The sequence below is a fragment of the Oryza glaberrima genome, chromosome 5 (genome assembly GCF_000147395.1).
Source record: "Oryza glaberrima chromosome 5, OglaRS2, whole genome shotgun sequence".
Classification (NCBI taxonomy): Eukaryota; Viridiplantae; Streptophyta; class Magnoliopsida; order Poales; family Poaceae; genus Oryza; species Oryza glaberrima.
This window is the reverse complement of record NC_068330.1, coordinates 9,825,028-9,852,763: the sequence shown is the minus strand read 5'-3', so window position 1 is coordinate 9,852,763 and position 27,736 is coordinate 9,825,028. Positions and strand designations below refer to the sequence as shown.

Below are 27,736 nucleotides of genomic sequence, written 5' to 3'. Positions count from 1 at the left end.
AATACTCTAGGGTGAAATGCTACAATGGTATATCCATGTGCTTGCGGATGAACTCTGTAACCATAATATACCAGAAGTATTTCTGCGCCATTGCTGGAAATTATATTTGTAGTTAGAGTAAAGTTCATCACCGGTCCCTAAACTTGTACCGCTGTGTCATCCTGGTCCCTAAACTTGTAAATCGACCGTTCAGGGCCTCAAACTTGTTCGACTGTGTCATTCCGGTCCCTAAACTTGTAGATCACTCGTTTAGATCCTCCAACTTGTTCAATTGTGTCACCCCGGTCCCTAAACAGGACGGTCTAAAAACTTTATATCAAAAAATAATCCATAACTTTTTCATGTGAACTCTAATAAAGACAAATTTTATATAAAAATTGTAGCCCTCGACGCGACCTACAACTTTGTAGTTGAAAAGTTTTTGAATTAAAACTGTTTCGGGTCCCAAAATATTGTTGCATGTTTATAGATTTTGAAATTTTAATTTTAAAATTACATTTTGGGACAAAAAATGACTTAAAATAAAAAAAATTCAACTAAAAAGTTGTAGATCGCGTCGAGGGCTACAAGTTTGATATAAAATTTGTCTTCATTAGAGTTCACATGAAAAAGTTATGAATTATTTTTAAATATAAAGTCTTTAGACCGTCCTATTTGACCCAGATGATATTCAAATCCAAGTTTACGGACCGGGGTAACACAACTGAACAAGTTGGAGGACCTAAACGAGTAATCTGCAAGTTTAGGGACCGGGATAACACGGTCAAAAAAAGTTTGAGGACCTGAACGGTCGACGGTCGATTTGCGAGTTTAGGGACCGGGATGACACAGCGGTACAAGTTTAGGGACCGGTGATGGACTTTACTCTTGTAGTTTTGTCGTTAAGAAATACTAACAATGGCCATGATAGGTTGTCGTAAGGAACATGGTAATCAGGGGTGGTCCCTCGAAACACCAGGAGGGCATAGTTAGGGGGTATTGGTTGCATGATTGTATACTAGAGTGTAAATTAAAGATGTATATTATAAAGTATTACAATGATTTCTTTTCTTATTGTTTCTCTACTTAGCCTAGGATTTATTTAATAAGAGCAACTAAGTTCTTCTTCTTCATGTCACTCAACCCATGAATTAATTAATGCTTAGACTCTAACTATACAAGTAATATATAAATTATTAGCAGAGTCTTATTTTATCAATCTTCTCTAGGGATTAAATAAATATGATACCTTGGAATACTTTCAGGTGAAATGCTACAATGGTATATCCGTGTGCTTGCAGATCATATCAGTAACCGTAATATACCAATAATATTTTTTACCATTGCTGGAAATTATATTTCTAGTAATGTCGTTAAGAAATACGATCATTGATTAATACATAAAGGCAAACGTATTGAAGGAATTGTTTACACCCAAGGCTCAAATTAAGGAACATTGTCAAGATTTGGGAAAGTCGTCGGTTTCCTCCTTAGGGCCGGACTGAAGACCATTTGTTGGCTGGTCAGACCGTTGCTTGAGGGCCGGTCTGACCAGCGGCATGTGGCCAGTTTGACCGGCAGAGTTCGAGGCCGAGTCTATTTTCGTCAGGTGTCGGGATTCCTTAATCGGGAGACTATGTTTCGGGTTTCTTTCAGTTTTTATCCCGAGTTGTTCATGGAGGAGGACCTGTAGAAGGCAAGACCAACCCCTGTATAAGGGACAAGGCCGGTTCAATTGAACACATAATCTACAAATAATCCAATTTAGCCAATTGAATCTATTTTTCAATATTTCAATCTAGTTCTAGTCTAATTCGTCCATCTTTGTTGATTTGCGCTGTAAATCATCCGCCTTTGTAGGTTTGTCCCGTAAACCTTCTGTTTGCCCACGAGACGGATTGTTATCTATTGTTTTATCTAAATCGGCTGCGCTAGCCGGTTTAGTCTATCAAAACCGATCTTAGTCTAGCTATTGCTAGATTGGAGTGGTTGGTGACTCTACAATCACCACGAGGCGTTTCGGTGTCCCAATCGTGATTGTCTTCTTACTAAAAAAGTTGCCAACACGATTTTTGGCGACTCCGTTGGGGACGTCTTCGTCAACATCATGACCAAGTTAGAGATAGATCCTACCAATATATTGGGGGATTTGGATGAGGAGCAACATTAGGAAATTGAACAACATCTAAAGGCGATGCAAGAAGCGCCTTTGGCGGGATGCTTCATCAAAACTCGTCAAGGAGTTGTTCGTAAGCCCGGTCCTACACCAAAAGTGACCGTCAACAAGGTAAGTAGTGATGATATTGCTCATCCGGTTCAAAAGCTCGTTGCAAGTTATGTAGATGAGACCGTTTATGCTACTTTTAACAATAAGCTTGAGCATGCTATGATTTCTTATTTTGATAAGCGGATTGAATCTTTTATGAATTCCAAATTCGGTTCTCTTACGACCGATTTGCTGTTTACTTCTGTTCCAAGTACTAGCCAAGCTCCTGTTCACCACATATTTAGTAAAACTGATGGGGCGACTATGTAGCATGCCGGGAGCGAAAACCCTAGCGCTGTGGCCAGTCTGACTGGCGCCCCCTATACCAGTCTGACTGGCATTAGGCCGGTCCGACCGCCCAGATGCATGATCTGACCGGCGGTTCTCTGGCCGGTCAGATAGCACCAACTGTAACACCCCAGAAATCTCCACAACTCTGGGATGCCACTAAAGAACCCTATAAAAGTGCCAAAAGAAAGAAATTTTGGCAACACCTCTTTTAAAACAAAATAATATAGCGGAAGCATCAATATATAGATTAAGGTTATGATACAACAACTGACGGACATGCAGGATAGCCTTGAAAAAGTAGTTAATCAATGGTCGACAACTCTAGTATTTAATTAACCCATTATGTCTAAACGCAAGTAATCTTATGAACATATTACAATAATCATAACTAAGTGAGATCATGCCGTGCGATAGTGTAGCTAATTCCATCACTTCATGCAAACATGTCACAGCAAGTACCTGAAAAGACTATGGTTGCGTTCGAGAGTCCAGGTTCGGAACGCTTGCCTCCAGCACGGAAAACGGAGCGATCCATTAGCGCGTGATTAATTAAGTATTAGCTTTTTTTTTCAAAAATGGAACAATGATTTTTTTAAACAAATTTCGTATAGAAACTTTTTACAAAAAAGCACCAAAATAGCAGTTTGAAAAGCGTGTGCGTGAAAATCGAGACGGGAGAGTTCCGAACCTAGACTCTCGAACGCAGCCTATAAGGGGGTGAGAATAAATCTCAGCAAGCAAATGGCTTTAACAAGCTATTTAAACCACAAGTTGATTATATAGCTTATTAAATATCAAGTTATGATTCACATAAAGACAAGTTGAATATTCAAGGACTAAAACATCATAAGGTCACCAATCAAATCCATATAATCACAAATCCCAGTGAAGAAAACACTTCTCAAAGACACATTCGATCGTATAATTTTCATACCATCCTGCAATATGTGCATATCTAATGCAATGATATGTACTCCTGCGTTAACACCCAACAAGGTGAATATGTGCATATGCAATGCGATGATATGTACTCATGCCTTCACACCCAAGAAGGTGTGAAGCTGCATCGTATTACAGCAATATACGATGTTGTACCGGTATGGTAACAACCATAGGTTCACGTCATAACTCCGAATGCAGTGCAAATGTGATACAAATGTATGTTGAATTCTAGATTAATAATAAGACAATGCACTCCTTCATAGGAGACCAATATAACATTATTCTCTCCAATAGCATAAAGCATAACCATAAACAATGTAAAATCTATAATTATGATTCAGATAGGTGAATCCTCTATCTAACATGTAATAATATATTGGTTGATGATATATAATTTGAAAGTGGAGGTAGAATAAATAGCAGGTTAAAATTGTAGCAAACCACGGCAACGTTTACTTGCCTCTAACAATGAAGAGACGATACCAAGCATAATCCGAAGCACCACCACCTATTCACAAGTCAACCACAGCATATACACTCAAACATGCATATAAATCAACAAATAACATGGACCTACGGCCTCAACACCTCAAAGCACAATAACAAAGAATGCCGCTTGGACGATAAACAGTACTGTTGCTTCAAACCTTTATATCTCAAATATAAAAATGATATGATGGCAAATAAATACATTTTCAAAATCTAAAGAACAATACCTACAACTTTTATGTGTAAAACATATTTTTATTCTGCCATTTAAATGGTTTAATTTGCGCTTGAAGGCAGGCTTCAGAATCTATCTAGAATTTCAGAGGGTACATACAAAAACAACTATATCCGGAGTTCTACTCATCTGATCAAAGTGTACTTTACCAACATGGAAAGCTCAAAGAAAACTCTAAAAGTTTGTCTATAGGCGGCCTAACTGATTCCGCTGAATAACCCCTCAAAAAAAAGTTCAATCTACTACTATCCGGATTTCGACGAAAAAGCAACAGTCATACTCAAAAATTCATATCACCTAAACCACTTGAAATAAAATAATTCCCTGTGGTCAGAAGATACATTACAACGTTAACTACAACTTTTTTACGGACACTTTGATCAGAATAAATAATTTTGAGCATTAAATTGATGGAAAACAGACGCGCTATAAATCAGCCCACGCCCTAAACTACCAATCCGAATCACAACGCCCAAAATGCTTCTCTAACCCTCCTCAACCACGAATTAAACCACTAAAACCACCCTAGAACAACTGATACAACAAGGGAAAAAGCCTCACCTAGGGTTTCTTTAGAGAACTCCGATCCAACCCCTCCTTCTACTCCTCTCCTTCTCCTCGTTCCGTTTTTCCACTTCGCTTCTTGATCCAGGTTCTTGGGGTGGCGATCTAGGATGGCAATCTGCTGTAAAGGGGAGAGATGCGAACACAGGAGGAGGGGAGGAAGGGGCTGCCATTGGAGACCAGATAGTGAGAGGGGTGACGGCACCATGAGTGGTGGTGGTATTCGGTTCTCCCCAACCCCACTTCCTCTAGGGTTTTAGATGGTGGTCCACAAGAGTGGGCTAGACTCTAGGGCCTTAGCCCAGGTTGGTTCGGCCCACGACTAAAATGAATTTATTTATTTATTTATTTAATGCTACTACATTGCAAAGCAATCCGAAACCAATAAATCAAACAACTCTTATTTATTTTTTAGGGTATTACACCAACCTATGGTGTGGCCGGTCAGATCGCACCTCTGACGTCCGGTGCAATAGTTCCTATGCAGGAGGTAGATCCAACCACTAATAATTCTGTTTTATACCATTATCCAGTATCCAATCCTCCTGTAGCTACTATTAATCCTCAGATCCCTCCACATATACCTAATGCTTATAATGATCCTGCTATTGGGTGTCCTCAAGATGCTAGATGATGTGACCATGGCTACTACGGATACAACCGTTGCTCACATCATGGATGAAAAACAGGATATCAAGTTCAAGCCCTCCAAGTGCTAGAATCCGATTCAGCCACCTGCTACACTGCTGACTTCAAACGGCCGCCAAATCTGCATACAACCTCCGTTTTCAGCCCGTGAGTACATGATGGAAAGCTCTCGGAGTCCTCTTTCCAATGGATTCAGCCTCAACTCTAAATTCCAACTCGTTTGGCCGCAATCAAAGAAACAAGGTGCTGCATCACCTATAATGGGCTTATGGGCTTGTAACTTCATTTGGGACCCCGGCCCAAGTGGGGCCCATGTGGGGTGCGCCCCAATCTGGTGGAGCACAACCCTAGGACCCTCTTGGTCATTCTCCCACACCTATAAGTAACTAGTTACCCCTTAAGGGTTTCTCGGGTTTTGTTAGATTAAAGCTTTGCCATTGCTACTTGCTAGCAATGCGCGTGTCGGCTAGACCGTCCATCTGTTTGTTCTTCGGAACCCCAACTTATCATTTGTATTCAATTCCTATTTGCAATATCAGATTGCTTTTATCTTGTTCTTGCTTGTTTCTTCGATTTGCTTGCAGGAATAAGGTTGATCTGCACTGGCAAGATCAACAACCCACGGAGAGGTGTATTGATTGCTAAGGCGCAACGCAACGTCTTGTACGGTTGTAGTCGGATCGTCAATGTCTCTCCCAAATCATAGTTATCATCAACTCACCGAAAGATCGGGCCAAACAACTGCCTTGAGTGTCGAGAGGAACTCAGGGTTCATCAGGTTGTATCAGAGCTTTCGCTGCTCGGTGAGTTTTTATCTTCTTATAACCAGAAAATAGCCATATAAAAAAATTCGCATCAATTACCTAGCCATATTTGTGACATTGCATTGTTCATTTCAATTTTTGCTTTGTTGAGTTTGCGTTGCATCGTCGCTGCTAGTCTTAGCGTTTAGTCTGTTTAGAGTTTCGAGTTCTGGTCATGTTTAGTACCACTGTCCCGCCGCCGTCGTATCTTTGTTGTCGTCGGGACCTACAAAAACGGAATCGTCTTTCCACCAGGGTTCCAGTTTTCTAGTTTTCAGAAGTTTCTGTTGGTCAATTTTGGAGTTACATCTAGGTTTCTATCGTGTGGTTGTCCCTGTCCCGAGGATGTGTGGTACTGTTCTGTTGTGCGCAAGAGAGGAGGAAGTAAGTTACCAAATCGGTTTTTGGAAGTATGCAAGTTATATCTAGAAAGAAATAGTAGATAAGATTGATTGAATATTAGTTTCCCTTTTTCTCTAACCAAATCCGGACTCCAATAGTGCCGCACCAGCACCACCGAGAGGCGAGTCCGACTCCCTCCCTCTTTTTTCTCTCGGTTTAGATCCATACCGTGTCTTCCCACATAGCTTGGTGAGAAATTTTCGTGTATTGGATTGAAGATCTGTTTGCAAAAAGGGAACCTACGGGACGAGAGCATTCCATTTTTGTACAATTTTAATTTTGTGTTTATACTTTACAGTTGAGTCCCTGTAATTTTTTATTTACATTTGAGTTCCTGCAATCTTGCATTCAGGCCCTTGAGGTTGTTTTTGTAAAAATAAAAAGAAAAGAAAACGAAAGGCAGAAAGGTGCTAAAAAAAGAAGAGAAAAGAAAAGCCGCACCAAAAAAAAAGGAGAGAAAAGAACAAAAAAATAAAAGAAAAAAAGAAGAAGAAAGAAAGAGAGAAAATCAGCATGCTATCATTCAGATTGCTTTCATATATCAGAGTTGTGCTTGAGTTGTTTCTAGTGTTATCTGGTGGTACCGTTTGTGTCTAGGCTCGCGTCTCAAGTATGCTCTGTCCTAGGACCAGCACGATACTTGAACGATTATTCAACTTTGCATTCTCTGATTTAAGCATTTGCTATTCCCTTTGCTACATATTTAAGCCTACCTAGAGCTCCACAGATCTGATTGCAGCCGTACAACAAGTGTTTGCAAAGGCATCGATACACCCTTCCTCCATTGGGGTGCTTGGTTGAGTCGGTGTATGTCACCATTCCGCTTGCATTGGTAAGATCTTGTAAGAGCTTGGTTAAAAGCTTGAGTGTGTGTGTGTGTGTGTGTGTGATATTTGAGCTACCACTACCTAGTAGTTGATAGGGTCGTGCATATATATATCTGTATGTTTCTTGTTTTCTACTAACCATGGCAGGGATATGTAAGACCATTGGAGATGACCTAGCTCGACATCGACATCTTCGTCGAGACATGAGGAGTGATTAACATGATGCTAATGAGGTACGTGATGACGCTCTAACTAAGATCAAATCTGCACTACCTTATTTCGAAGGGAATTATGATCCTCATGCTTATATTAATTGGGAGCTAGCAGTTGATAGAGAATTTCAAAAGCATGTATTGTCTGAGAAACAAAAGGTTATGTGTGCCTCTAGTGTTTTCAATAAACATGCTTCTAATGATTGGAACATCTTTGTAGGCATAACAAAATACCACAATCTTGGAAAGACCTGAAACGATATTTCAGAAATGTTTATGTTCCCATGTATTATGCTAATATTCTACTCAACAAACTGCAATGTTTAAAACAAGATACCAAAAGTGTTACTTCATACTATCATAATATGCATGCTTGTTTATTACGTTGTGGCTTAGATGAATGCGAAGAAGCTACAGAATTGAGGTTTTTACGTGGGCTTAACAAAGAAATTTAGGACATGCTTGCTTGTGAAAAATATAGATCTCTTTCTCATTTGTTACAACTTACTTGCAATGCTGAAAGTAAAATAGAGGAGGACATGAAAAACAAACACGCTATGTCTTTGCCTCCAATTACTCACCATTTGCAGGAACTGCGTAATCACGAAAAGAAGGAGAGAGGCATGAAAGAGCCGCCAATTCCATTGTTCGCACTCAAGTTCGAGGCACCTCCATCATCTAAAGAGGACATTAAAGGTAAAGTAAATGGTGCTGAACAAGGTGAGTGTGTTGTTAATGAAGTAAATTTGTCCACTTTTCATGCTAAAGTAGAGCAACGTTAGTGGAACCAAATGCTGAAATTCCTTTGTCACAAGTTGATTTACTTGTTGTTCCTTGTGATAAAGAAGAGTTGTGTGATAATGCTTCACTTATATCTATGCCACAACTAGTGAATTAACATGCTATTTCATGTGTTTCTTTGTGTGTTGATTTCAAACATGTTGTTCACATTTCTACTGAAGTAGGGGAACGTGAATTGCTATCTTCTTCAAATACTTTGGGCTATGTTTAGTTTAATGATTTTTGTGAGCTCGATAGTTTGAAGGAGAAATTATTTGCTAAATCTGATATGCCATGTCCAACTAATGCTATTTTTCATATCTTTGGCGAATATAATGATAGAGAAATATATTTGGTGCATAGAGTTTTATATGTTCGGATTTAAAACCTCCTGTACTTGTGGATAAAATTTGCAAGCTAGGGACATGTTATTTCTAATCATATTACTTTGAGTTTGTCTTGTTTTGATTGGATGAAACAGGTTGTTTTAAATCGACCACGCGATGAGCACCATATGGAAAAACTGAGGACGGTTTTCCATGAAGAAGGAGAAGATGATGTGACCATCACTACTACGGATACAACCGTTTCTCACATCATGGATGAACAACAGGAAATCAAGTTCAGGTCCTCCAAGTGCTGGAATCCGATTCGGCCACATGCTACACTGCTGACTTCAAACGGCCGCCGAATCTGCATACGACCTCCGTTATCGGCCCGTGAGTACTTGATCTCAGAGTACTCTTTCCAATGGATTCAGCATCATCTCTAAATTCCATCTCGTTTGGCCACAATCAAAGAAACAAGGTGCTGCGTCACCTATAATGGGCTTATGGGCTTGTAACTTCTTTTGGGACCCCGGCCCTAGTGGGGCCCATGTGGGGTGCGCCCAATCTGGTGGAGCACGACCCTAGGACCCTCTTGGTCGTTCTCCCACACCTATAAGTAGCTAGGTAACCCTTCAGGGTTTGTCGGGTTTTGTTAGATTAAAGTTTAGCCATTGGTACTTTCTAGCAACGCACGTGTCGGCTAGACCGTCTGTCTGCTTGTTCTTCAGAACCCCAACTTATCATTTGTATTCAATTCCTATTTGCAATATCAGATTGCTTTTATCTTGTTCTTGCTTGTTTCTTCGATTTGCTTGCAGGAATAAGGTTGATCTGCACCGGCAAGATCAACAACCCATGGAGAGGTGTATCGATCGCTAAGGTGCAACACAATGTCTTGTACGGTTGTAGTCAGATCGTCAATGTTTCTCCCAAATCATAGTTATCATCAACTCACCTAAAGAATAGACCAAACAACTGCCTTGAATGTCGAGAGGAACTCAGGGTTCATCACTAGATATGGTCAATATAACAATATTGTGCCACCGCCACCACCTTTTAGGCCACCAAACCTACCAATGCTTGAAAATATGGAGGAACGTGTGAGAAACATTATTAGGGAAGCTTTTCAAATTGAGCCAAGGAATCATGCTAGGGTTTAACAAAAGCTGTATCCTGATTATTTTGATAATATCCCATATCCTCGTGGTTTTAGGGTTCCTGAGTTTACTAAGTTTATTGGTGAGGATAGTAGAACCGCATGGGAACATATAGGCCAATTCTTAGTATAATGTGGTGAGGCTAGTAATGCAGATGCTTTTAAAATGCGTTTGTTTTCTTTATCTTTGTCCGGTACTGCTTTTACATGGTTTACATCTTTATTGGTAAATTATATTCATACTTGGGCTCAATTAGAACAGAAATTCCATGATTACTTTTACACTGGTGAAACTGAGCTGAGATTATGTGATTTAACATCGGTTAGGCAAAATTATAATGAATCTGTCACTAATTACATTAAGAGATTTAGGGATGCTAGAAACCGATGTTTTAGTTTGAATATAACTAAAAGAGATTTAGTTGATCTTGCTTTTAGTGGTTTGCTTGCTCCTATTAAAGAAAGATTACATGGCCAACAATTTCTTGATATTAGTCAACTTATGCAAAAAGCTCTGCTCAAGTAAGCCGGGTTAGGGAAAGTAAGATGTTTGTTGGATCCAATGACAAAAAGGCAATGTTAGTATTGTTGATTGCCTTGATGATAGTGATTCTGATAATGATGACGGTAATAATGATATACATGTTGCTGAGTGGTCATGGACTAACATGAATAAGCTGTTTGTTTGTTCTAACTTAATGTTGACTCCTCGTAAAGATCGGCAAAGTGAGATTAAGTATAGCTTTGATGTGGCCAAGTGTGATAAAATCTTTGATTATCTTTTGCAAGAAAAACAAATTACATTACCTAAAGGCTATGTCATTTCATCTCCAGAAGAATTGAAACGTCATGCTTATTGTAAGTGGCATGATTCTCATACTAGTAACGATTGCAATGTCTTTCGACGACAAGTTCAATCAGCCATAGAGGAAGGACGATTAAAATTTATTGAGGGTTCTAAGATGAAGCTAGATCATGATCCTTTTCCTATGAATACTATTGATTTCAATGATAAAAGGTGTTGATTCGGCCGGAGCAAGCCCTATCTACCAAGAGGAAAGAAGTAGTAGTTGGAGTGCCTAGACCCAAGATGGTTGTGCCAAAGAATCCGGATGTTGGTGTTTGGAAGGAAAATAAGGGTGAGGCTTCAAGCTCTAGAACGCCGCGAAAGCCGAAGGTGTCTTTTGATACGCTTTTGGACAGGTATGGGAAGAAGAGTGCCGAACGATATCGTAACAAAGGAAAAAGATCAAGATCTCCTCCTAGAGAGACATTTGGTTCATCACCAATATCATTGGAGCCACATTTTCCATAAAATCCTCAACTCATGCCATGGGGCCTTGTCCAATGCCACCGCCGGGTTATCCTTTTTTTGTCATGCCATGCGGGGGGTATTGGCGGCTGTTATTGACAAATTTTATGCCACCAATGCCTGCATAAATCAAAGAAAAAAAACATCCTACATAGTGATAGGGTTTACTACTAACATATTCCACGAGTGCTGGTGTATATTTGTATGTAGGTAATAAACTGTCGAAGTTGGACCAAAAACAGACTTAAGTGAAGGAGAAAACCTATCCATACAAAGAGTGGGCCAGGAACTACACTAAAAAGACTCCAATTGGGCATTCCACTCGCAAAAATGGATAGAGGAAGTAGAGAAGGAGTAACAGGCCGAAGTTGGGCCTTGTCGGGCCAGACCTGGGTTCAGCCGAACCACTCCCACGGTCGTTCGATCCAGGTATTGGCGTGGACGGTCTGTATGAGCTCCTGATGGCGGTTGGAGGGCAAAAAGACAATTCGCATCGTGCAATCATCATACTTGCCCCTATATAAAGACCTTACTTCACTCACTTCAAGACACACTCCAAGCTTGAGTTGAATTATAAGAGGCTCTATTGTACTTTATTGTATAGTAGATTAGAGAGAGAGTAGAGTAGAAGAAGTCGGAGGAGTTTTGGAGTTGTCGGTAATCCTCTTCTTATTCCTTTTTGCTCTGTTAATTACTCTGGCAATACCACCACTTCTCGGACTTTCGATCTCAATGGCGAGCCCTCTCCGGCAAATGTTGGAGGAGGCTCGGGCAATCTTTGTCGATCCACTAGAGGCATTGCCAGCCGACCTGCCAAATAAGGGGCCAATTAGCGATGCCGCCAGTTCGGTCGAACCTACCCTGGCCGGCCCCGCTTGCTGCCCCGTTCGGTTGGTCTTTCCTTCTCGCCACGTCAAAATGCACCCATGAAGTCAAGGGGTGTTTCTGGCTCGCAGAGGCTGACAATGGGCGAGCTCGGCCCGTTGGTGCGTCGTTTGTTCCACGACCAAGAAAAGGCCGCGACTCCTGCCAAAGAAACATACAAGGGAAGTTTGGCAACAGCAGCAGGAGTTGTGGTGTTTCATAAGTATGAAGCACCCGCCGGTACTCCAAAGACACCGCAAGGAGAAAGATTTAAGGTGTTTGGAGTCCGGAACGCAGATGGAAGCTATGGAAAGGGGTTGTTTTGGGCGTCAACACCCCATGAGAAGGAGGAGGCAGCAGAGTCGGGAAACTGCTCCCCTCCGCATGTCAACCGCCATTTGTCTCCGCCGATTATCAAGGAAGAGGCCAGGAAGTTTGAGGGAAGCAACTCCCCTCAACCTTCCGTCACCAAGCTCGCTAAGAGAATTAAGCAACTCCATAGGGAGAATGAAGAGCATAGGGAGCGCGATGCGGAGCGTAGGCTAGAAATAGCCGACCTTAGGAATGAGTTTAGCTTGCTTACCCGTGCATTATGTTCCAAGGTCAAACGCACTTTTAGGGAGATGGAGAAGGAAGAACTTTATTATGCTAACTAGAGGCCTTCCCCCTCTCATTGTATCTAGATAGGTGCATTAAGTTTGTTTTTATTCGAATTTTGCTTTGGTCAGTGTAATAAAGCACATATCTTAGTTATTAAAGAATGAATAAAGTTTTGGGCACATTGGTGTTTTACCCCAATGTTTGCCTTTCTATTTCCATGCTTGTGTTCAATAAAAGTGTAGGTTGAAAATAAGTGTGGGGGAGACCATTTCGGACTTCTGACGTGCAAGTTCAGATTCTAGTGACAAAATTCTGAATATTTCTAAAGACTGCAAAAAATTGGAGGTCGATTGGGCGTCAGAGTGGTTTGGCCGAACCCACACTAGCCCCAATCCCTGTCATCCTCATTCTATCCCCCAAATAAATAGTACATGAGCAGAAATTCAATGAAAACATGTTCAAGCTTAATGAAAGGATAAAAATTCCAACTAATAAAATTTTCCTATGATTAATCTTGTACACATTTTATTCTTGACTAGACTTGTTGCTTGTGAACAACTATCTATGTTAGGGAACCTTATACATCCAGGTGATTGATATTTGAGATATAGTTGAGATAAAGGAAATTCTTGTTTTATATCTCAAGATAATTGGGGATTTTGTTTTTTTAATAAAAAACTCATTTGGAAGCTTACTCCTCATATTACTTTATTCCTACCTACCAAGGCCATTGATGAGAACACAACTAGCTCGGATATAACCATAGCTACTTTATATATTAATCAACCAAAGGTGCATATGTTCTATATTAGATTTACTTGTTATATATTTGAATGAACGTTGCTACACAATGAGTTTTGTGTGTTTTCATTTGCAGAGGTACTTGCTTGGGCGAAAGAAAACAGATCGAGCGTGAGGAATGCATGGATGATTAAAGAAGTTGATTGGGGATCAAACCAAGACCTTCTCCAAGTCTTCTTTCATCTCACCACGTCACTTTTGGTCCATAGAAGACAAGAGATAAAGTTTTACACGTTTTGGATTCAGATTCGGGCCTCCTGACAGCATCAACTTCAAATGGACCTATCCACTGATCTAGAAGGAATTTAGGGGCCCATGAGTACTTGTTGGCAAGCTTATGAAGTCTACTTTTAGATGGTTTTGGTCCCACATCAATACTCTTACCGAGCTGCCGGGAATCTGCAAAACAAGCCACGCACCTCATCCAGTCCGAACCTGATTTTGAGATTTGGGCCTTGTAATTGTGTCGTGGGCTTAGCCCAAGGGGGTGTGGGTCCTAGGGCAACCCTAAGACATCCCTAATCATATTTATTCAGTAGTCGTTATTGTTTAGAGTCTGGTTTTGCTTAGATTATTCTATCAAGAACAGTTTTGCCACTAGATTGGTTTGTGGAACCCCAAATTCGTGTGCTTAATCATTCATATGCAATTTGGTTGCAATCTATCTTGTTCTTGCTTGTGTTCTTCGATTCGCATGCAGGGATTAGCCTTCTCGGCGAGGTCAACCGGGTTTCGGCTCGGTTGATAACCAGAGGAGACGTGGTGCTGCGATTGCAGGTCTCGGTAGCGTGTTGTCACGCCTAGAAATTCACTAGTAATTTCCGAACTTATTTGTGCATAAAATCCTCGTCCAGGAATCAGCCGAGGTACACAAACTGACAATTTAATATATAGATTCATCACAATAATAACGTAAATACTTACAAAAGAAAAGAAAAACAGCAGCAAAATTACAGTCTAGCGAAGCTCCGGCTCCACTCCCACAGACAGCTCAACTAGGGTATAAGCCAAACCTCTTCTCCATCTGGATCCTTTTCTTCAACTGAGGTTTGATTGATTATTGCAAGGTGAGTACATGGAATACTCCGCAAGCCACACAGCAAATATGCAAGTGCACAAGGATACCAAAGAACGGCATAATATAGGGCTCTTTTGCAAAGCAGCATTTAGCAAACATTTGAGAATTGTAAAACAGTAGAGTAATTAATCAACATTAATCAACACTGAACAGCACACCCATGCCACACAGGCCCAACCATTCTGAACAACCATACCCGGCTGTACAGATCTATCTCCAAACCAGGAATATACCATTCCAAACCAGGAGCTAAATTAATTACCAACAATTACCACATTATTATTTATGAGTAGTGTGGGACTAATCACGAAAGACATTGTTCGACCCGCCCATAACCGTGGGCACGGCTATTCGAATAGTTTTACTCTGGCCAGAGGTGTACCACTGTATCCACAAGACACAACCCACCGTCATATCACCATGTCCGCGCAGACACGTCACCATGGCGAGTGATTGTGACAAGACCCCTCGCATAACACAACCCAAAGCAGTGCACCGTTCCTGGATCATAATCACACCCTATAAACAAGGCATGGACTCCCCAGCGACCCCCGTGGGCTTATCTCCACCACTTCTCAGTCTGGTGCTCCGCAATGAGCCTTGTTATACAAAGTGTCCAGCTGTTGCCCATTCTAGCTTGTGGTTGGCACGGTTAATGTTTCACAACCGAAACTCGTGAACCGGTCCTTAATTGTCATGAGCACGACCATCAAAACCATGTGCTCACAACCCACCATTATCAAGTTTTAGTTGGCACATTAATTAATTAACCAATCACAATTGACCATCGTGAGCTACCTTTACCATGTACATCATTAAGTAATGGTGAAACATTAGTTATCCCAATAGTGTGCTAATATTTCTAAGCATGGCTAAGCAATTATGTCTAACATCTAGCTGAGCCAATATATAAAGCTCAACAAGTCAAATTATAATAACCCAAGGTATCAAGGAATAGAGTAATCAATGCGAACTAGCCATAACAAAAGAATAAGTTCACACCACCCGGTGACATTCGAAAATAAATGCACAGTTGAAATAAATAGAGAATTTAAATATAGGATCAACATGCTCAAAGGAATTGTGTTTGGGATCTGTGTGACTTGCCTTGAAATAACGGGTCTTCAATTAATCTTCTTGAACACTTCCGGCGCACTCGCGAACCTTCGAAACGACGGAAACGACAAGCTAAAATGCAAAACAAGGAAAAAGACTAAGAAACTCCAAATAAACAATACATATAAAGTAAACAAACATGTAGATCATAATTTTAGATGAATTATGAGACTTGAACGGCCTCATTCTGACTTCATATGAATTAATTACGAATTTTACAAGATTTAATCTAATTAAAACCAATTTAAAAAGGATTAAATAAATTTAATTCAATTTATGGATAATTTTAATATATAGATCTTTACTTTATACAACTTTTGCAACTTGAACCACATTAAACCGAGTTACAATGAATTAGTTATGAATTTTTAAAGGTTAAACCGGATTAAAGCATTTATATGAATTTTAATGGAATTATGACACAATAACGAATTATTTTTGAAAGGAAAAAGGGATTTATTGCATCATCAAAGACGGTCCACGGTAGACCGAGTGCACAGAGGCGGTCTACGAAACCAACGGCCGAGATCTAATCTAATCCAAAACGGACGGCCGATATCGAATCGATCCACCGCGGGTCTACGGCTGACGTGGCGCTGACGTCGACGATGACGTTATCGCCGGCGCCGGCTCGGCACCTCATGCTCGCCGGTGAACGATGGCGCGGCGGCGCAAACGGAGGGCACCAACGGGCAGAGGGCGACGCGGCGAACTCACCGAGCACTTGGACGACGACAAACGACGACAGATGACGACGGCAGCGAGGTTGAGGCGGCGGCGGTCTTCGGGTCGGCGGTGACGGCGGTGCTCCAGCAGGAAACGGTGGCAACGGAGGGGTGGATGAGGTGCTGCTCCTCCTCGCGATCCCGACAGTGGCGACGACGACCGAAGGCGGTGGCTGCAACGGCGGCGCGACGCGGCTGGACCGACGGTGGCGGTGGAGAGCTTTGGGGCGACGGTGTCGGCGGCGCTCCGACGGTCTTCGGCGGAAACGGAGGACGGGGGCGACCTTGCGAACCTGGCGACGGCCTTCCCGAGCGACGGCAGCGATTGAGCAGCGACGCGGCACGGCCGGACTCACGGCGACGACGACGACACACGAGCTAACGCGGAGGCGGCGCTACAAACGACGGCGGGCTAAGGCGAAGGTGGTGGCGGATAGAGGAGGTCCCGGGGATCCTTTTATAGGGGCTAGGAGGCGGCGACGAAGGCCCACGGCGACCGGCGGCGAGATGGAAGGTCTAGGGTTAGAGGAGAGAGATCGATCCGAATCAAGCTCAAATCCGTCGGTTTCCAAACGAAATTAGCCAATGTTTCCAAAACAGAAAAGGAAGAGGAGATCTCGAGGATCATTTCCCCTCAATAAATTCGGCCGGAGGAGGAAAGGGCGGCCGGATTTTGGAAGGAGATCGGCGGCGACTTGCGCGCTACAGGCGGCGGTTGGTGGCTGAAGGAGGAAGACAGCCCTGACATGTGGGCCCCACCTATCAGCGGCACCGAGAGAGAGAGAGGAGGGAGGGGCGGCGGACTGGGCCGGCTAGGCCGGACGCAAGCAGGCCGAGGAGAGGGAGAGAGAGAGACTTGGGCCGACTTTCGGCCCAAAGCCAAAAGGGAGATTTTAAAACCTTTTTCTATTTAAATTATTCATGAAATGATATTCCATTGATTAAAAATACTTCCTTGGCTCAAATAAATCCCAGAAAAATCTAGGAACTATAGAAACAAGAGAAGTAGTTAACAAAATTTTATCTAGCCCACTTTTATATTGAGATTTAACAAATTAAAATTAGATCTTCTCTTTTAGGCTTTTAAGATCATTTCTAATAATTCCTTTTAGACAACAATTTATAATTTAAGGATTTTTAAACAAGAAAAGCACTTAACATAATTATAATTAGATCATTAATTGATTAACTAATTACTGAATTGTTCTTTGTATCATTTAGGAATTGAGCTCTGAAAAATCCGAGAAAATTTCAGAGAGTGTAATTAATCATGGAGAATTTAATAAAAATTAAATCCAGCCATGTTTTATATTTAGGAAATTTTATTTCCCACATTTAACTTCACTTGGAAATTAATGAACATTTAATATAAATTCTATTAATAATTTATTAAATAATTTATAAATCCTGAAACGGAAAATCAGGCTGTGACACGTGTTCGTTCAGAAAACGGAAAATCGACTATTTATCAATACCTTTCGGAAGATCGGGACCTAGCATCCCTCATTAGCCATACACCAAAATATTAATGATGAACCTTATACATGTGTATGACGGCTTGTCATTATATTGAGCATTACCAAATTATTGTGACTCGTGTTAGATGTCTCTCATACTCTCTCAATCAAGTTATTGACAAATCTTATGCCGCCAATGCCTGCATAAATCAAATAAATAAAACATCCAACATAATGATAAGATTTAATTCTAACATATTCCACGAGTGTTGGTGTATATTTGTATATAGGTAATAAACCGTCAAAGTTGGACCAAAAACAGACTTAAGTGAAGGTGAAAACCTATCCATACAAAGAGTGGGCCAGGTAGGCTTGAAGCAATGAGGCCCATGCAACATGGGGCGGTTGTCAACCACTCGGTGATCTTTGGATGTGTCAGCAGATGGCTGGCGACAGCTGTCCTAGGTGTCTCGGTGAAAGATTCCTCTGCTCAGCGATAACCCCTAGTTCCTTGTCATGTTGTGTGGCCGTCGCGACAATCATGGTTTTGACTTCGTTCAGCGTTGGAGTCATGTATCCACTGCGGCATCGATGAGATTGTCAAGCAACGTGACAGCTGTGACAACATTCTTCTATGGTGTGGCAAAGACATTGGTGTCGTCTATGCGACTTTGAATGATGTTGTTGTGTGCAGCACGTCCACTTCGAATTAGATCGTGCGGTCTTCCTCTTATTTGCGTTTGTGCTCTTCCTCAGCCCGTGCACGTTCCTCCTCCTTGCGTTGACGATCCTCTTCTGCTTCCTTGCAATGCGGGCTTCTTCACCTTCGTCTGGAGCACCGGCCATGAAAACTTCGAAGATCTGAGTCTAGTCGTTAGTGTACTTGGAGCTATGGTTGCTTTCGATATCGAAGTCTATGTAGCCGTCTAAGGAATCAAAACTATTGACAATATCCATGACACCGCAAGAATCGATTGGCTGGATCAATATGCCCACTTCCCTAGGCCCTGGTCCGGACATGGTTGAAACATGCCCTAGATCGAACCCTAGGGGGAAACCGATCTAGATCCGAATGTTGCGGTGCGGAGTGGAGGCAGTCACATGGAAATCTGAGGATAAGTCATAAGTTGTCCCATTGCTAGAGATGTCACGGTGTTGAGTCGATGTTAGTGTTTCCTCCGAGTGATTTGAGGCCACATTGAAAGAGAAAGCTTCTGAATTGATCTCGGTGGCATTCGGGAGATTGAACAGTACTGGGATAACGCGACTCCTCTCCAACTAGTTCGAATCCGAGTCGAGGAGGGATATTTTTCCCAAAGTTGTTGACAAAGTGAAAAGTGCGGAAGTGGTAGGCTTGTCCTGGAGGGAGTGGTGAAGTCATCGGCTCCGAAAGTTGATCCCATCGTACTTGTCGGTGAAAAACTCGACGCAACCCCTGCCTGGCGTGCCAACTTTGGATTCTAGAAATCAGCGATGAGAAAATGGGGTAGCGCATGAGATCTAAAGTGGATGAATAAAAGGCACATAATTTAGACATTCTCGATGAGAAGTAATACCGTAATCATGTTCTAGGAATTGAATCTGTTGGGTGTTGTATTGATATAACGATCGAGTTGTGTTTATGCCCTTCGGGGCTCCCTGCCCATCTTATATAGGTCTAAGGTAGGGTTACAAAGAGGAAAACCTAGCCAAAAACACAACATAAGTTTCCTTATCTATTTACATAATCATATCTAACAAAACTATGGATCATGCCGTAGGAACACAAGGCAATACAAATCCCAAGTCCTAATCTATTATATAATACATGAGTCCGGTCCACCTCCGATTTCCATGTCGGTGTTGACGAAAAAAATCGAACACACCGGCCTAGGAGATCTGCTTAGCTCCTGTGCAGGTCCAAATCTTGATGAGATGCGGGCGTGCCAGTCAGTTTGATACTGCAACTGACAAGATATGCAAATAGTAGATCAAAACAGCCAATCGGCTGACAAGCCGATGGAGTAATTCCAGCCAATAGCCGATAATAGTTGATGCCGATACCAGCCGATAGCGATAGGGTTTAAGCAATCGGCTATATGTCCAATGTAGATAATGATATAAAGTCAATCGGCTAATGATGATGTAATAAAATAACAATATAATCCAGTATAAACCAATTGACAAATAATGATATGATAAATAAGCATCGATTCGAAGGTTAAACAGTGAAACCTTTGTTGTCATCGGCTAAATCCAACTTATATGTATATGTAATTCTTATGAGCCGATGCAACGTCTAGATAACTCACTGGCTGAAACCCCGATGAAACCCTTATTGGCAATCAAGAAGCGGGCTAGAAATTATGGTTCTATAATCACGACTTAGTAGATCAAACTTAACTGATGCAGCACTACATATGAAAAGAAACATAATATCTAGACAATCAAGCCATTGACTGAGTTTTCAGGGTGGTAGATGTCTAAGCTAATCTAATCTAGCAACGCGATTTAGCCGATACCGGCAGAAACCCTAAAACGAGAAGCAGCCGATACATCTAAATTGATATGCTAAGACTAGATTAACATAGACATATGATAAATAGGTAGGCAAATATATCATCCAAACCAGAGCAATCCAAGAGGTCGAATGTACCGATGTAGCCTTGAATGACGCTGACGTAAACGATACAATTGCCTGGGCCAGCGGAACATTGGACTTACCCCTTAGCCGGAGATCGAACACCGATGCAGCCCCGCATCAGGTGCCAAGTCCCACCGAACAATAAAATAAAGTAGAAAAGGTAAAAAGGTGGCGATGCGCCAAATTGTATTGATCGTGAAAATAAATTACATAGACCCCGGGTGTACATATTTATACCCATGGGTAGATACTAGTCCTTGTAGGACAAGAAAAAATTTTTTTCTAAATATAAAAGGAAAACATAAAATCCTTATAGGACACTAAACACACTTTCCTAAAGATAAAAAGGAAACTAACAAACTATTCCTAATTAATAGATACAACTGCCTTCTTCGGACTCGATCCGTACACGGCAATCATCATGAAGCACGTCAACTCAATCCGACAATGATTCCAATATCATCTTGCCGGAATCGGCTACATCGGCTTGCCTTGTCTGATTCGGTAACTGCCGATGCACGCTGTAGCCGATGCGGTTCCGAAGCCGATTCATACCCTGTTTTCGTTATCGATTTCCTCCCAAATCCGCTTCGGCCTTAACTCCAAATCCGATGTAAATTTACCAAATTTGATCATTAACAGTCGGGTAAGCTTTCAGTGTGTGTAGAGGGTACACACGATCTGAACAAGTTGCTTAAAAAAATCATACTAATCCATTTTTCAAAATATTTAAGCTAAAACTTAATTAAGCATGTGCTAATGTGCTATCTTATTTTTTTTGTTGAGGGAAGAAGTTTCCAACCACCGCTACTGAACACAGCTAAGGGTGTTTTTCTCTCACCCATCACAAGAATTTCTCCTTCCTCGTTTTTCACCCTCACTTCCTGAACTCTCGTTTTTGCAAAAGGATGTCATAAGAAAGTTATTTAAAAAATCATATTAACGCTTATTAATCGTACGCTAAACCGTTATTTCGTTTTGCGTGTCAGAGGAAAAAAAGAGTTCACAACCCCTTCGAAACAACATAGCTTAAATGAGCTAACTATTTTGTTATCCATCCCTAGGGGCAGCATTGACTTTGAGGGATTGGGAAAAATATAAGTGGTTTAACATTTTTTTTAAGTGTGATTTTCTCATACCTTTTGATTTAAATAGTTCTATAAACTAAATACATGGCATATTACATTCATTTTACTGATACATCTATGCAGGCTATATTTACGTATAAATAAATACTTTTAGAATTTATTTATGGTTAGATTTATAAATTTTTAAAAATATATATATTTTTTGACCAGAGGGATTCTACTAAGGTGGGACTAGTAGCCATCGATTTCCAGTCGGTTAGAAGCTGAGAAAAGATGGCCTCTTGAACCCTTGGACCCCTTTTTGATTTGTACGAAAAGTGTACCAAATTTGAATGATTTCAATCCTATGAAAAAATTCCTATAGAAGCCTTTGAAACAAAGAATTGAATTCTATCCTATCCTTTTAAATTTATTAACCTTTTAAAGGAATAAAAAAAGGAGCCTCCACGTTCGCTCTCACGGCCTATAAATTATCATATTAATCGGAAAAAAAAATAGAGTCCATATATAAATACAATTTAGAAATAGTTGAAATTCGGAATTAAAAAATAAGGAATATTGGAAGAGGAGACTAGAGTCCATATAGAAATATAATTAAGAAATAACAGAAATTCGGAATTAAAAATAAGAAATGTTAGAATTAGAGTATACAGTCCATATAGAAATACAATTAAGAAATAATAGATATTTAGAATTAAAAATAAGGAATATTAGAAGTAGAGTATAGAGTCCATATAGAAATACAATTAAGAAATAATAGAAAATCAGAATTAAAAATAAGGAATATTAGAAGTAGAGTACATAGTCTATATAGGAATTTAAAACTAACTAAAATTCTGAATAAACATAATAAAATTAAAAGTAGAGTTCGTATAAAAATAAAATTTACAAATAACTAAAATTCGAAATTAAAAAAAATGGGAAGAAGAGTCTAAAGTCAGTATAGGAATACAATTTAGAAGTAACTGAAATTCGAATTAAAAATTAAAGAAAATTGAAAGATGAATTTAGAGTCCACATAGAAATAAAATTAGAAATAATAAAAATTCAGAATTGAAAATAAATAATATTGGAAGAAGAGCCTAGAGTCTATATAGAAATACAATTTACAGATAACAAAAATTCGGAATTAAAAAAAGGAATATTGAAAGACGAGTATAGAGTCCATATAGGAATATAATTTACAAATAAATAAAATTTGATAATAAAAATAATTAATAACTAACACGTATATATAATACAATATGCATGTTACACATTAGTAGTTTCGTAAAGTTAGTGCAAAATTTAAAATTATGTTGCTATTTTATTATATTTGAATAATACATTGAGAAAACATATATGCTATTATATGAGAGAAAATATAATGATGCTAGCAGCGCAATCTGCGCGGGCCGTTCTTATGAAATGGGTAATCATGTAGAGATATTTGAGGAAAGTTAGCAAGAGATTTAACATCTTAGAAAAATCGGATGTTTTTCTATGGTCCAATCTGATGATCATTACTATATTTTCCCTGTATTTATAATTCTATGTTTTACACTTAAATTAATCCTACATTTTTTAATTGCTACGTTTTTTCCATTCGTGTGATTAAAGGGTGTGTTTTCTACCCAACTTGCACAGTAAACACGGAAAACGAAGTAGTCCATTAGCACGTGATTAATTAAGTATTTGCTATATTTTTTAAAAAAATGGATTAATTTGATTCTTTTTAAACAACTTTCGTATATAAACTTTTTTAAAAAACACACCGTTTAGCAGTTTGAAAAGCGTGCGCGCGGAAACGAGGAACATGGGTTAGAAAAAAGGGTTTGCAAACACACCCTAAGGAACCCTAATTTCCCTTTCCTCGGTTGGTTGAGCGAGTGCTCTCCCACCACCACAGCCACCCCCACCCACCAGGCCACCACTCCCCACTACTTTTCTTCCCCTCTTCTGCCTTCCCCATTCCCTCCCCACGTTCCCTTTCCCTTTCCTAGTCTTCTTCTCCGCCACTCCATCGGCAAGGAGGAAGATCTCGGAGGCGGTGCCCGGAGGAGGTGAGGCGAGATGGGCGGGCGGGTGGATCACGAGTACTCGTACCTGTTCAAGATGGTGCTGATCGGCGACAGCGGCGTCGGCAAGTCTAATATCCTCTCCCGCTTCACCCGCAACCACTTCTCCCTCGACTCCAAGTCCACCATCGGCGTCGAGTTCGCCACCAAATCCCTGCAGGTCACCGCCCGCTGCATTCCTTCTCCCCCTCTCTTCCCTTCGATTATATTTTGCAAATGTTCCTACGCGCGCGCTCGTCTTTCCTACATTGGATGGTCCCTGCTAGTCGTCGTGCCGATCCCAAACCACCAGATCTTGGCCTTCTGATCTGGATGGGCGAACGATCCCGCCATGATTGCGTCCCCCCAATGACAGCTGCTCGCCTGACGAGTTCTTTCTTGTGGATGGAAGGCTCTCACTTTCGACTAGTTGGATCATCTGCGTGTCTCAAAAAGATTATTGATGAACCATCTGTTCAAATGTTGCAAATGCATTGTTCAATTCATTTCCTTGTCTTGCCAATCAGGTAGTGGTCACACTAGTCGTTCACTTGATTTACTGTGACATCACCCGTCCTTCAAGTTACTTACAGTTTTTGTGAATGCTATATTCGCTTCTTTTTTAAAAAAAAAATGGATCACATTATTGGTTGGATGATGGAGTGATTGATAGGATGATATGCCAGCTACTTCCTCTGGTATCTATGTGCTATCCCGTCTGTCCTTGAGTGTTAGGTGAAGCAAGACTGTCATATGTTAAGATTTCCCTTGTCATCTGTGCCAGCTTTTCTTTTCCGCTTTTCTCGTCACACTAATTCCTCGATCTCATTAATATTTTGGCATGATGACATTGTATTCAATATTTTATTGTTCTATTGAAAAGCCACTTTTGTGGTTGAACAGGACAGACAGCTATTATACCAAGGGCCTGTTTACTTTGATGCTAAAAAAAACCTTACCAAATTTTGGCATAGCAAAGTTATCAAAATTTTGGTAACTTGCCAAAATTTTAGCAGGATTTCTTATATAGTTATCAAAATTTAGTAGCAAACTAAATGTAATCATTTTTTTTTGGTAACTTTACCAAAATTTGGTAAGGTTGAAAATGGCATCAAAATGAACAGGCCCAAGTACTGCGTCAGGGACTTACTAAGTCTGTTTTATCATGCATTTATTAGTCCAGCCAGCTATTCTTTGGTATCTTATTGTAATTAGCCTTGTTAGCAGATGGAGGGCAAAACAATAAAGGCTCAGATCTGGGACACAGCAGGACAGGAGAGATATCGTGCCATCACAAGTGCTTACTACCGTGGCGCTGTTGGGGCTCTCCTTGTTTACGACATCACAAAGAGGCAGAGCTTCGACAATGTCCACAGGTGGCTTCGTGAGCTCCGCGACCATGCCGACTCGAGCATTGTTATCATGATGGTCGGTAATAAGTCTGATTTGATTCATCTAAGGGCTGTCTCCGAGGATGAAGGTAAGGCATTGGCTGAAAAGGAGGGGCTGTTTTTTCTTGAGACATCAGCTATGGAGGCCGTGAATGTGGAGGAAGCTTTTCAGACTATCATCACAGAGGTCTATGGCATTGTTAACAGGAAAGCACTGGCCGCCAAAGAAGCAGCTGCTGCTTCTGCTCCGCTGCCTTCCCAGGGTAAAACTATCAGCATTGACAGCGCTGCAGGAAACACAAAGAGGGCATGCTGCTCTGCTTGATATGTACAATGGAGCGTTCAACATCATATTGTAGAGAGCCAGGTGTGAGATTCGCGGGTAGACTCGGAGCATAGTGATCTTAAATGGTTTGGAGGCAAGTCCTACTTTTTTTTTTTCAGTTGCGTGAACATTCCAGAGTGCCTAGCTGCAGTTGCAGTTTGTTCAGTGTTTCCTAATCAAAAGTTAGATGTGTGTATTAGGATTCATTCCATTTCCGTTCTGATTATACAACGCAAACTATAGCTGCAATATATCTCAGATTATACAATTCAAACAATATGTGAGCTGCCATCTAGTCCCGCCTTGCTTAAGTTTGTACTTACTATCTACTAAGTAATTTGGCTTTCTTAATAAACTGTGCGGCCCACATTGCTGCGGTGTCATAAAATTTGTTGCATATTGAACTGAATCATGCTCGCATGCTTCATGAGAATAAAGGGTGATGGAATTATTTAGTAGTAGTAGGTTGGTGGTTAAATTTTGTAGAGAAAATTCCTCACATGAACATGAGTTTTCGCGCAATACCTTTTATGCCTCTTAATTCTGTTGTATTCCTTATATGCCCTTGAGTTTTCTTTTATCTGATCCCATTTCGCCCGTTGACCGTTAACCCTTTTTTTCTAAATGACCATCTTGCTCTCTCTTTACTCTATGTGGTAGCTTAATAAGAAAATACAATTCTCAATTATGAAAAGAATCATTTGTAAGAACAATGAAGGGGATATAATTATTTGACCAGAAATTTGAAAACTGGAATTTATTTTTTAAAAATAAATTTCAAATCAACTTTGATAAAATCTGTACAATATTTTCATTAAAATTTAAACCTGCACAACAAACAAATATGGTTTCAATTTCCTGGTGAAACTCTTGTATGGATTTAAAAAAAAATTAATTTTGTATGAAACTTTAAATTATGTATTTCAAATTTGCCGTCACATAATTCTATCATATTTGGTGTCATTACAAATTTACTTCTTTTCCCACATTGACAACTATGTTTTAAAGTAGGTAACACAAAAGCATGAGATTAATAAAGGGTCAATATTTTCATTCAAGGAAGTCTAATGGTCAACTAATGATCCACTAACGTCTAACGAAATGTGTATAAAGGGATAAAATGAAAACTGGGCATAGGACAAAATTCACGGTATCGAAAGAATAGTATGGAAACTCACGAGCACATAAAGATTTGCCCTATTTCTTATATGATCTTAATGTCATAGTTATGAGTTGTATGTGTCAACTGGTTGATTATATATGCTTATTAGTTGGCACAGTGGACTAATGATGTAATCTCTTGTTAGTATTAGTGAGCAGGGATGACTGGACACAGCCACCTTTATTCCTTCATTATTGATTAATTAATCCTGTGCACAAGTTCGGCTACAAACTGCATGTCAAGTACATTTTAGCGTATCTACCGTTTTTTTTGTTGTCTAAAATATAAAATCAGTGGTTACGGATTCACATGCATCGCTCCTTCCGATCAAGATCCAAATTATCACCTATAAGACCGGTATTGAAACACAAATGCTAGGATATTCCAAATTCAAATTTATATTTGTATAGTTTTCTATTTAAAATAATAGTAATGATGGCGTGTGATGAATTTACCATCCACCTCAACACCAACTCCCCACCTTTCTATAGTAGAGAAAGGTAATCTGAGGTTAAAGAGCCCAGATGTCAATCACTACCAACGCTCTATTTTTTGTTGGAAGGAAAAAGAAGACAGTGTAGGACTAGAGTGCCTACATGCTAGTAAAAAAGTTAGGAAAAAAGCTATACAGAAAATAACGGTAATAACATATTATCAGGATAATGGATAAGACATACCTTATATACGTGGGTTCGTGGTAACATACGGATACCATGTGCCTACAAGTATACATGAAGGTGATCTTGCGGTAAGGAAATATGGTGATACGGAAGAAAATTATCTCCCCGAGTAGAAGGTGTAATAATCCTACTCAGAGGAGATAAGGTCTCTCTAGTTCTCAAGAAGAAGGTAGTCTATGTTATAATACCTCCTAGCTCAGGGAGGATCATCGAATTTTAAGCCATAGCCACCAGCCACATTGAGATATACCCAAAGGAAGCTGAAGCCTATTCGTCGACTAGATCTCGCTAAGCTGTTCTCGGCGGATCCTAGTTGGCGGATTAGGATAGTCAATTTATTTCCATTGTAATTGTGATATTCCCATCCATAATCCCATATAATATGGATTATGGTTATTACCTTATGAGAGACCTAAACCAATATAAATCCTTGTCCCACTTGCTTGATACACTTTCGCATAGGCCTTAGCACCATCGTTCCCCAATACTTCCGAATACCATAGACGCAGTATAACCCATTGACAGTGGCGCGTCAGGTAGGGGAATTTGGTGCAA

At 40.4% G+C, this 27,736-nt stretch overlaps 1 protein-coding gene across 1 annotated transcript; it reads left to right on the top strand.

Annotated features, from left to right (window-relative positions):
- The first annotated feature begins 23,494 nt into the window (after positions 1-23,494).
- Positions 23,495-25,592, top strand: LOC127774647 (ras-related protein RGP2). Its single transcript, XM_052300925.1, has 2 exons — positions 23,495-23,804; positions 24,851-25,592. Exons 1-2 carry the CDS (start codon positions 23,640-23,642, stop codon positions 25,337-25,339), a joined length of 654 nt encoding a protein of 217 aa, XP_052156885.1. The 5' UTR covers positions 23,495-23,639; the 3' UTR covers positions 25,340-25,592.
- Positions 25,593-27,736: the final 2,144 nt, after the last annotated feature.

What these genes read in the sequence shown, in the direction of transcription:
- LOC127774647 (XM_052300925.1), top strand. Translation starts at nt 23,640, where the DNA reads ATGGGCGGGCGGGTGGATCACGAGTACTCGTACCTGTTCAAGATGGTG. An exon ending in TCGCCACCAAATCCCTGCAG is followed by an intron (nt 23,805 to 24,850) that starts GTCACCGCCCGC and finishes CCTTGTTAGCAG; the next exon opens with ATGGAGGGCAAAACAATAAA.